This window comes from Nicrophorus vespilloides, unplaced genomic scaffold, assembly GCF_001412225.1.
Source record: "Nicrophorus vespilloides isolate i.1.1-1 unplaced genomic scaffold, Nicve_v1.0, whole genome shotgun sequence".
Lineage (NCBI taxonomy): Eukaryota > Metazoa > Arthropoda > Insecta > Coleoptera > Silphidae > Nicrophorus > Nicrophorus vespilloides.
This window is the reverse complement of record NW_017098685.1, coordinates 202,967-216,008: the sequence shown is the minus strand read 5'-3', so window position 1 is coordinate 216,008 and position 13,042 is coordinate 202,967. Positions and strand designations below refer to the sequence as shown.

At 27.3% G+C, this 13,042-nt stretch overlaps 1 protein-coding gene across 1 annotated transcript in view; it reads left to right on the top strand.

Moving 5' to 3' along the window:
- Positions 1-13,042, top strand: part of LOC108563013 (discoidin domain-containing receptor 2-like) — a 127,928-nt gene that overhangs the window by 86,027 nt on the left and 28,859 nt on the right. The window contains exons 4-5 of the mRNA XM_017921552.1: positions 5,224-5,455; positions 11,419-11,566. Of these exons, the coding sequence (XP_017777041.1) occupies positions 5,224-5,455; positions 11,419-11,566 (380 nt within the window). The remainder of the gene's footprint in view (positions 1-5,223; positions 5,456-11,418; positions 11,567-13,042) is intronic.

Genomic DNA, 13,042 nt, shown 5'->3' with positions numbered 1-13,042 from the left:
AACTAAGAATAAAATTTTGTATTCCTTATTATTATGACCTGATTTTATTTGTTTCTAAAATTAAAATATGGAAAATATGTAATTTAATAATTATTATTACTCTCTCCATTCCAAAATAAGTGTACAATTTCATAAAAAAAATGCAAAAATACATAACGTGTATTTTCACAACTAAACAATAACATAATGTAAGCATTTGAAAATTAACACTTATAAGTAACATTTAACAAATTAGTAAGTATAAACGGTCAAGTTCTTTGCAAAAGCAGGTTGTCCTTGCTCATGTGCGGATTCTTGTAATATAATGAAAACATTATGTGTTGTAATGATTGAATGGCTTTAAAGAAACCCTAATCGATGACATTGAAATCGGGGTTGTTTGGCGGTTGACAAAACATTTTCAGTACCAGCGCGAACAACTTCCTCATCATCAAAACTACAATGTGCAATTATCTTACTGAATTTTAATTGACATGGTTCTACTACAAATAAACCACTTTTCTTTTATCGCGGGAATTCATTTATCTGTAATTGTTCGAATATAGACTTTTTGCGTGGTTCTTGTAATGACGAGCGTAATAATTAACTTTAAACAAAATGTCATCGGGTAAAAAAACAAAACTAACAATTGTTACAAAAATATTTTGAAAAATGTCAAACTTCACATTTTTCCATGCTTAATTTAAATAAATGGCTACTGATTCAAATATATCATTATTTCAATAATCCAAAAACTAAAATCGCACACTTATTTTGAATAAAAATATAACATAACATAACATGAGAAACTTAAATACAAAATTAATTTGTTTATGCTTTGGCGTCAAAAAAGTTGGTTGCAAGACTTGCAAAAATAATATATTTATATAAGAATTTTGCAAAAAATGCAAAATATAATAGAATAATAAAAATAATAATAATTAATAACCCTGAAAATAATAAAAACAAATTAGAAATTAATAGAAAAAACAATAAACAAAGAGTTATCGATCGACTTCTTTCAGCGCTATAATAGAATATTTACTTGTATTTTCTTGCAATATTATAGATGAAATAACACATTTCGAAATTTATATTTTTGTTTTTAATTTTATATTGCATTTATTTGTATTGTATTTTAAGTCGAAATACCTTTGTTTTATACCACAATAAGTTATTATTATTATAATTATAAGAGAGTTTACTAAATTTATCGTTGCCCACTTGTCTAAAGCTTGATAATTAACTATTGTATTTGTCATTTTAGCCAAATTTTAGTATGAAAGTACAGATCGAAATATTTTTTTTATTTACAAAAGAAATATTATTTTAATAATTAAGTAATCATTTATATTTTATTTCATTTAATAAATTCTTATATTTTTTTTACGTTTTTACAAAAAAAACATATTTTTATATTGAATTCTTTAGTGAGTATTTAAATATTAACTAGAGGAAGTTGATTCCCAAAGTGCGTATGTTATTAATCATGCAAAGATTTCCTGAAATACTTATTTAGAGAAAAAAATAAGATAAAACAATAAAAATATCTACTGAACTATATTAAACTAATAATAGTTGACGTTTCAGATGTTGATTGATTTATATTACAGTTAGCTATTGCAACTGTAATGGAATAAAACTCCACTAAAACGAATATTACTTGCTACAGTGACAAGTAATTCAATTTTTCAATATGCAGGAGTATTCGTATTTGGTTACATAGTATTCCCTTATGTATCTCGGTTTTAGATAAAGTGCTTCAATTTTAATTACATTTTTTTGTTCATTTATTAATAATATTATTAAATAGACTTATTATATTTTCAATAATTTATTTAAAATTATCCTATTAATTTTAACGTATTGAAATAATACATTCCGCAGATTCACTATATTCCGGTTAGAAAACAAACTAAATTTTAATTAATTAATAAAAATAAATTCTAAAAAAAATAAATGATCAGTTTTTTTTCCTTTATGCGGTTGATTTTTTTGTATGTATTTATTTCTTTGATTGAGTTATTGCTCTATAATATATTTTCCATAATTTTATTTTTAAATAATTTTATAGTTTACAACAAATTAATAACAAACAATATTAATTACACTGTGGTCTTTCCACGATAATATTATGAAATAACAGAATTAATTCAAAATTAATATATTTTCATGATACATTTGCTATGTCAATATTATAGAGTAATGGGAGTGAAATGAATTGTTCAACCTCCACAGCCCATCACGAACTATTAAAATATGTATAAAGCAAATTGAATATATCAAAATTATATGTAAACTATCTGCGCTCATGCCTATTATATCATCGATTAATTTCCAGTTAATCTATGAATAATTTTAAAACTAACACGAACCCGAATCGATAGTAATTAAATCTTTACTTTTTCCCCCCGACATAGAAAATGAGGTGGATGCGCCGGGATCCGGCTTGAGTTTAATTAATTTATTTAGTTTCTGAGCACTGCGAATCTTGTAAAGTTTATTTCATTATGTATACGATTGCAGAGGTGTCAACGGGACAGAAATTAAATTGTGTATATCCAACAATTCATTTTCAGCTCACAAATAAAGGGAGAAAAATACAAACGTGTATTAATTGCAATACGGAACGGAAATTCCTGCCTATAGAGAACAGAAATATGTAATTATAATATCTGACTTTTACATATTCAAAATAACTGTATGATGTAATTTTAAATTATTAAAAATCGCGGAATGTAATTAAATCGTAAAATTACACATCGCCAATAAATAAACAATTTATTGAAATATCCTTACGATGTAATCACAAAAATAATATAGTTACATATTTGTTGTACATTGCAGTGTTCAATTAACAATTAATCAAACAATAAAAGTTCGGAGTAAATCGTGAAACATCCGGCATGCATAAATTATATAATTTTCAATTAAAAGTGTTACCGCCGCCAATCTATAAACATTTAATTTGTTGCCCGTGAACGTGTTTAATACTGATTTATGTTTCGGAATTACGTATTTGAATTAATAATCAAAATTTTAATTGGTTATTCGTGGCAGCCGATAAACAAAATTATTTGTTCATTGTTCCGGGGTGGGGCGCAGAATTAGTTGGTTTTAAATTGTGTCAATTGCTGATCTAAATGAAACACAAATTAAATTAAAAAATAATTAAAGTTATTGAAATATTCTAAATAATATGGTCAATAGTCCTTTGAAATATTGAATTGGTGCATAATTATTAGGCGTTTTTAAACAATATTTTTTTATGAAAAAAAGAAACATAGAAATTCTACAATAACACTTATAAATGATTATTGCGGAGCATCGTCACCATTTACTTCAATTACTGCTTCCCATTTGTAAATAATATATTTATTAATAAATGTAAACAAAACATTTATTAACAAAAAAAACGCCTGATAATTATGAACCAAACCAATAGTTGATTGTTTATTTTCTGATTATGTCCGGAAAGATCGTGCCGATTTTATTGTTTGTTACATATTTGTACTTTATGCTATTTTCGTAATTATATCACGTATCATGAACATTAATTAATTTATTTTTGTTTTAATTATATATAAATTTAAATATAAAATATTTTTTTTTACTAATTCACCACTTACTTTTCACTTGCGCTCGCTATATTGTAGTAAACAGTTGTTCTATGTTTTTTCATAAGAATTTTTTTAAATAAATGTTAAAAACGTAGGGAAAGTTTTTCTTACGTACTTTTTCCCACAATTTTGTATTCTTAAGAATTTCAAATCAATAACAGCAAGATTATATTTTAAAATAATACCAATAATAAATAATAACAGACAAATATAAATAAATAAAAATTAATTCCTGTAATTGCTTTGTATAACTTTTATTTTACAATTTATCATAAAACGATATTAGGAGCCCAACCGTAATAAAATTGATTCTGACAGTTTTACCTGTATATTGGCATCAACTCTTACTTCAGTCATTATGAACTCTTCCAACGAAGTGTAAGGAAGCTGAAAACTAACACATACGATGGAGGCTAGACACGTACCAGGTTATTTAATCAAAAAAGTACAACGTTTGAATCTTATAGTGCAATTTTCAAACAAAATTCAACATTTTCAACGTAAGAAGCATATATGAAAAGAGTTAAAAAAGAGTAAAACACATAATATAGAGAAAAAATGCTCCAAGATCCAAAACTATACTTACCACTTTTTCAAACACAACATGAACGTCTATATAGCAGAATTAGAAGAACTCAGCAGACAGAAGGAGGTAAATGAGTTTCATTTTATGATATTTGAAAATAAGCTACAGGAAAACATGACAGTTATTCACAACGACATATTGAATCATAATGATATATTTGCCAACCTTGAAAGTACTAATTACTATGATAGTCAATAATTATAAAGTGTAACGAGCATTGTGAAAACTCTCAGAAAATTGCTAAGGAATTACAAACGTATCTGCAATCATAAAACAAGAAATAGAAATATTGTGATCATCTTTTACAATTGCTTGTATTTGTACTCTATAGTATTTATAAATTTGTTTCTGCTATAAATAAATATAAATTAATACATAAAATATGATTTTCTTTTGTAAGGCAGTTGTTCTATTAAGAATTAAATCAATGTTGAAAACATTAGGAAAATTATTTCTTACGAATTTTTTCCACAAAAATAAATAATAATTGCGCATAGATTCAATTTTTTATCACTTATACTACATACAATTTGAGGTGTCATTTTATTATAAAGTAAAAAAAAATACTTTATTCAAAATTCAAATTGAAGTAAAATTGCATTCAAATTATAATTATTAGAATATCTGCAGTCTACATTTTAGAAAATTTCATTTCACAACAAAATTTTACATTACTTAATTATAGCAAAATTAGTTGAGCTACGACTATTAAAGCAACCACTTTTATATTTATATTTATCTTTAATTACGACAAATTAATTAAAACTTACAACACTTAATTTTATGTTAAATCACTTTTCTAAAAATTACTGACGAATGACTAGAATGCTGTTTGACAAAGAATATGCCGCGAAAGATTTATAAATATATAAATATTTAAGTATTTTGATTTGATGAATCAGAAAAAAAGTAGATTGTGAAAATGTGAAATTTAGATTTGTGTACGAAAATTGCATTGAATTTGAACATTTTGTTGTATTTGAATAATGTTGATTGAATGTAGCACTGCATATTTGTTTTGTTTTATTCTTTTTTCAGATTAAGGATTGAGAAAGCTGGAGGTGGCTGGTGTCCCAAACAGCAAGTGGAACAAGGCATTCGTGAATATATCCAGGTTGATTTGGAAGATGTTCACGTGATTACTGGAGTGCAAACACAAGGCAGATATGATAGGGGACGCGGCCAGGAATACGCCGAAGAATACACCGTCGAATATTGGAGACCGGGAATGACAGACTGGAAACAATACCAGAGATGGGATGGAAAGCAAGTAAGACGTGCTTCATGATTCTTTTTTATACTATTTTCTTCATTTTTTATCCTTTCCTCTTCCTCGATTCCAACGCAAGCAGCTATCGCTGCAAACTACTAATCTCCGAATTGCATTTTAAATGCCTACAAGGAAACATTCGGATATTACTTTGCATACACGAATCTCCGTTAATAATTTTTGTTACGCGATATAATAACAGCAATATTCGAATACTGAAATCAAATTTAGATCAATCGAAAATCATAATAATAATAATAATATACAAAATTTATTGTACAATAAAATACAAAGGGTCGCAGTCTTTTATCACAAAAATAATAATATTTTATATAATTTTTCACAAGTTTAATTGTTAAATTATTTGTTTTAAATCAATACGATAATAAAAATAAAATTTAACTGATGCAAATGGCTAGTGACCGTAATTCCTTCAATTTTTTTATTATATAAATTTAAAAAAATATTAATATAAATTTATTAATGTTTTTGCGTATTCTAAAAATAATGTAAAAATAGAATTTTTAGTTTCTCTTTAATATTTTTCTAAGTACACTACGAAATATTTGATTGATTCAAGAACTTCTTGCATGTTCACATTGACTTAAAGAAAGTTGAGAACAAGAATTACCTTTGATGAAAATTAAATAAACATAAAATATAAGTTGGTTACAAATTTTAACAAAATAATAATAATGAAATTCTTGAATTTAGTTTACAATTTCTTAATATTAAAATGGCACTAATCCAATTTTTTTGTAAATTTATTTATTATTAAATTCTTTTAGACATGTTAGACGATTTAAACTACTTATTTTTTGGACCATAAGAAAAATTTTAATACGATTTTCTCATCATTATTCAAATCGTGAAATATAAAAAATATAATTAAGTTTGTTTGAAAACATAAAATATTAATAATTACATTCTTGAAACATATAATTTCTATTTCGACATTATTGTAAATCTTCTAATCAAACTTTTTTTAAATGAATTGAAGAAATTCTGATTTGGTTTTTAATAAACTATTTTTTTTTCACTTATTGAATTTCAATATTAACAAATGTCAGATATATAATGCACGTTCTTAATTTATTTATAACGAATCTTGAATAATATTAAAAATAACGTATTTTAACATTTTTAACATGATTTTGAAAACTTATTTTTTTTTCAATTTATTAATAACTGCCTACGCTTCAATTTTGTATTCTATTTGTCGTAGACCTATACTAAATAAATATCACCAAATTTTAACACCCCGATAATCCACTGCATCATCCTCCTATTAAAGTATTATATAAAGAAACAAATATTACAGCGCTTTTAGAACGCCTTCTAATCTTGTTATAATTTACTGGTATTGTTATTCAAGAGTGAGAACCTAGGTTTTCTGCACTCAATGTTTATGAAAACATACTGACAGCTTGAACTATGATGGTTTTGATGTTTTGTTTTTGTTAGTTTACTTCTCTATATCAATAGCCTTTGTTGAGTAAAAAACTTTATAGTAAAATAATATAAAAATTGATACTTATCAATATTTAAGTATAGTCAGAGTCAAAAGTTGTTTCTATTTAATTGCATTAAAAATTTAATATTTAAAAGGTTCATTCATAATTATAATGAAATTAAAATATAATATTCATTAAAAACATAGCAATTTAAAACGGTCCATAATAAACATGAAGCGAAATGTCATTTCAAGCAGTAATCGCAAATATTTACAATGGGAGCACATTTGGCCCCGAACGTGGTAAACTAATTAATTCGGCCGGAGCGATTAGAATTTCCAATTACTATTAAAAAGGAACGGAACTAAACGCACGGAGCGTAATAACCGTAAAGCGTTTTTCATTAAATTTAATACTTTCCGAAAAGATTTCCTAAATCAAGGAAACTATTCGATGGTAATATTATTTTCATTAACATTCGAGTCCGTCCTTTTTTCTCGCTCTCTCCATTTTCCATATCGCGGTTAAAGTGGGCTATTTGATAAGTAAAGGAGCATAATGGTTTTCGGTGGAAGAGTCAAAAACGATTGCGGTATTTGTGAGGAACAAAGGAGACCCGTTAAACCACATCTAGATGCAGATCTTTAATCTCATCAGAGATTGTCAGCAAATACAATATGGGAGAGAAGGAGTATGGATAGAGATAGGGTATGATGATGGAAAGAGAGAGAGAGTCGGAGGGCTGAACGCTTACTTTTGTGGACGCGCCGGGCTGTTCTTTTTGTTTTAAAGGCATCTAAACCAGTCATCTGCATTATCTATACAGACAGACGTTTGCCTCCGTTATGTTCCCTTTGAGACGTCTCCGCATAATAATAAGTAATTATCATTATAATTGTGTTTGCTCTTTAAACACACTTAAGATATAATTAATTAAAAAGAAAGAGCGATAGAATGTGGAGGAGTAGGCTGTAGGGGAAAGAAGATAGAGAGAGAAAAACTACCCGACCGAGAAATTCAAACAGGAATTCATGAATTTCAAAACCACAATCTTATCGTGAAGACTATACATGCTAAATGCAATTGATTTTTTACGAAGTCAGACTTTTACTTTGATATATCTTCTGCAGGAAAAACCCTCACCTTTTTCAAATTAACAAATTTAAATTCAATTTACATTGAATTGCTCATCAATATTCGAATCGTGAAAAGCAATAAATATTTTACTACATTATTTACATTTAATTAACTTTTTGCTCCGATTTTTAAACCAAAATTTATGTTTCATTTTATTTTAATATACAAATTATATTTTCATATTAATAATCAAATATAAATAAAATAAAATCTGATAAAGCTTAAACTATTTGATTGAAACTCATCATTATTTAAATTACAATAAAAATACTATAAATATAAGTATGTGACAAAGACACGTACAAGTTCATAGAATTTGTTTATGAATTAGACATCAAGACAAAGTAATGCACATACAGTTTATTAATAAAATATTTATTTCAGTCCATTTGCATACCGACATTCCTACAAATGCAGTGGAACATCGTTTAACGAGTTCAAAAATTTCCGGATTTTTACTAGTATAATGAAACATATTCAAAAATATACATAATATGTGTACACAAGTTTAAAAATGATGTAGCAGATGCGAAATCGGAAACTTCTCTTCTCATTGTCACTCGTTAAACGAGTCATTTTTCTTTGTATTCGATATTCAAAATGCTCGTTATGCGTACACGTTAATCGAGGTTCCACTCTATATTATTCTATTATTTATAGTCAATTAAATTTTCAAACTATTTTTTTATTTTATTAATTTAATATACAAAATAAAAACAAACTTTTGTTTATTTTTTCTCTATACTGTAAAGTTTCTTTTTATGCGGTCGATTAGTGCGATTTCAAATAGTCCGGGATATTAGCGGAACCTATTACCCTCACTATGCGAGATAATGATGTACTTATTACTTAATATATTGAAAATAGTACATTTATTACGCATAGAAGTATAGTGTACACATTACATGTCAACTAACGTGTTAAGAATTTTATGTACAGGATGTGTTTTCTCACCGTACAATTTACTTAGCAAGTTACTTGTAAATTATCAAATAATTTGTAGATGTATCACGCAAAAAAATTGTAACTAAAACTAAACAAGTAATTCAAATTTATTAAAAATAGATTTTGTATTGTCTTTTATTTATTCTAGATCTTTTATAAGTATTGCAAACGTATAAATCATGATAAAAATTTTATTCGAAAAGTGTTCTCTAGGGGATGTATATCTCTATATTTGTTGTGGAAAGAAATAGGGATATCGCGTGTATCAATCTGACTTGGTCCCGGTCTTGGGGCTCTCCTTTAAATTGCACACCATTCGTACTCTGATCGTTACGAGTCAATTTAGAGTCAGTTTGCGGTAAATGTCCCCCATCACACTTGGTTCACGTATCTCTTCCAGTGAACCTTTTCTTACACATTTTTGCCAAACATAAAGAACAGAAATGATATAAATGGAAGACACGAAAAAATAAAATAAAACAGACATTACGCCGTTGCGGATACGCGAAATATCTTCTATATAGATTTGATGTTTTCAGTGATTTTCAATTTAGTTCTTTACAATGGAAAAGGTTTACGTTTCTCAACATTTTTGTTTTATTGTATATATTTTTAAGATAACAAACATACTTTATCAAATATTGATAATTATTTTAACGTTAACTAAAATAATTCACGTTATTACATTCACCTGAAAACTATATGAACTTTAAACAAATTATGATTAAAAAATAGATACAAAATACGAAAATATTAATAAATTTCCATGAACGTGAGAATCCACTAAAAGCACTTCAATAAATCAAATGTATATATGCTCCTTATATATAACAAATTATAAGAATATATATTAAATAAATTATAATATGATACTGTTCTTTTTTGTAAAATATTGCGGGAAAAAAATTTCTTTATATATGTGGTTTATACATACCATCATTTTCCAATAGCTTCTTGTAACAATGAATCATTTTTTATTTTATTATAATTTATATAAAATTTAATTTAAAAGTAATAATAATATTTATTGCAACAATAAATTACAAAATTAAAAAAAAAACTAAATAAAATTCATCTGCAGCAAAAAACTATTTACCATAGGTCAGAAAGGGCAGAAACCTTAAAAGAAATATATGCTTTAATCTATATTTTCTGTAGTATTATTTTTATTAATTCAATTATATAAAAAATATATGTGCGAAAATAGGTTCTATCATTTGTGCAGTCCTTTGGAGTTTAGAATTATTTGCAGTTAAATACATTTGATATGCGGTGAAAATACCCTACCTCTAAAAAAATATACATGTTTTGAATGTAAACGTGCGATATAGACACTTTTCCCCTTACACGCGTAAATGCCTCGAATAAGGAAACATTAGCATAACTGACACTTCAAACCTCTCTGGATCCTGTCTTAACAATCTTCTTTGAAGGTATCTATAGCCTAAGAAAAAAAAATAATGTGTTGATATATAGTATATATATTTATCATATTCTTTTTCTTAATGGTCAATAGCCCTTTATAACAGTGATATTTTTTGTTTCATTATTACTATATAACTATGTTTTTTATTTGTTTCATTTAATTATGATGGAAACGAATATTTATTGTCGTTAAATCTGTATAAATATATCTATATCAATTAAAATTTAGTTTGTTTCAATATTTTCAAACCGGACTATAGTGAATCCGGGCAGATAGAAGCTGCACTATACGTACTATTTACATGTTATAAATAAATACAATGAGATATCAGAAGAAAGAAAAACAATTAATTTATACTTATGGAATAATTAAATATTATTCAATAATTATTATTATATTATTTGATTTATGCATGCAATAAATTATTATCAATTTTTAAAATCCATTAAATTGATTGGAGTTATAACTAAGATTGTAGTATTCGTTTAGATTGTGAATGTTATTTTACATAAGCAATAAAAAATAATATAGTTCAATTAATTTGAACAGAAACAGTAAATGTAGTACAAATTGATTTTAATGGGTAGTCAGAGAGTCGTATGATAATAAGTAAAGTAGTGTAATAAAACAACTTTAGTGGTGGCTGGATATTATACGAGGATTTTATAAAGGTTTATTGTGGGGTTTTATAGAAACGTTAGCATTTTAACAAAATTGGCTTATGCCGTTAACAATGGGTCCTCCGATTTAGGTTGAAACTGTGACCGTAAAGCGCTTACGACTCATCCCATTACTGTGTATTCCATACAGCTCCAAGGAAGGGTTGTTATGCTAACTGCGTGCACACGGCCACGGAGGGGCCACAGACAATGGTAGAGGTATCGTTCGTTCTGAAGGGAAAATCGCCACACTAGTGGTCCCGAACAATGCCCGAAGAACACCCGTCACACGCCCTCGTGCCATCACTGACACTTCGACTATAATATGCTGAATTGTTTCAGATACTACGTGGAAATAGTGACACGGCTTCAGTCGAGAGTCATCGTCTAATGCCTCCGGTATTTGCGACCAAAGTCAGAGTTCTGCCCTACAGCGTTCACAGGAGGACTGTCTGTCTCAGGCTCGAGCTCTTAGGATGTCTATACGAAGGTAACTAACTACTACTATACTAATACTAATGCACGCATCCCGAACGGAATCAATTCGCACGATGCTGTTTCCATAATTATCATAGAATTTTTATTATTCCGTTCGGGATTATTCCATTCGGGAACAGGACGTAAAACGTGAATTACCAACCCCGCATTTCAGCTAACCTAATTTCATCAAATCATATTATTGCGCAGCACTTCGTTTACAAAACAACATTCTATTAGTTCTGATGCACAATCTGATTACAACTAATCATATGCATTAGATTACCCTCATTCGATTGCGTTTTTCTATAATAACTAGTTTTTCCCGTCTCAATACTTTGCTATTATTAACCTTCAATTATATTACATATAAATATCATCCACAAAATACATACTATGAAACATTCAAAATATTCAGATATACTAACTATATCATTGATTATTATGCCAATGTCGTGTGTATAAAGTAAGTGGTACTCCCTATTGCCTTATGTTAAGTCTTTTAATATAACAATATTCACTTATTTTTTGGTGTGGAAAGAATTATCAATTTAATGTATATTTTTTAAATGTATTTTTTTTATTATTGATTATGTTCTAAAGCAGTCAACAGTCAACAAACTTTTCCTGCAACGGAACACTTTGTAAATCCTAAAATTGGTTACAAAAAATTTCTGCGATCCCCCCGAAGAATGGGTATATGTAGAAAAACAACCAGAATTGGTCTGTCATTATTTTTTTGCAATGCAGTCTACGCTGCAGTGATCCAGGGGGCGGTAGAAACATTAATATATATATATATATATAAATATTTCCAGGGAGGTGCTGCGTAATATTTTTTGAAAGGCCATATACGTTTCAGAATCACTGGTTTACAGCAACGATCGCCAACTGGTGGCCCGCGAGTAAATTTTGGTGGTCCAAAGATTGTTATACCATATCATATTTAGGATGTTATTTTTTTGGAAATAAAATCATGGTAGTGGTACGCGGAATTCATTATTTAGTTTAGTTACCTGCGAGATTCAATATTTTGAATTTAGTGATCCGTGAGGTCAAAAATGTTGGCGATCGCTAGTCTTGTTTTTTTTAGTTATAAATACGTGTTAATTTTTATTTATTTATGTATGACTGTCGCAATAAATATTATTATTTATTTTCTATGATTTGTTTTATTTTAATATCAATTTTGTATTAACATTTGTATGTGTTTTTTTATTCTATTATTAGACATAAAAGATTAAAAAATAATAATTTCTTTTAACCTGACAAACTAGCAACGCAATTTTCTCTTGCTTTGTATTAACCGTTCTTATTTTTTATGCGATGTTCCTTAATTCGTATTCCTCTTCAAACCTATGTAGTTTTATGCTCATGTATTGTAAATATCCCATATATGTTCTCCATTCAAATAAAAATGTATAATTATTATTTGGGTAATTTATTGAAATGTTTATATTTATCAATTGTATAATTTTAACAGAGAAGA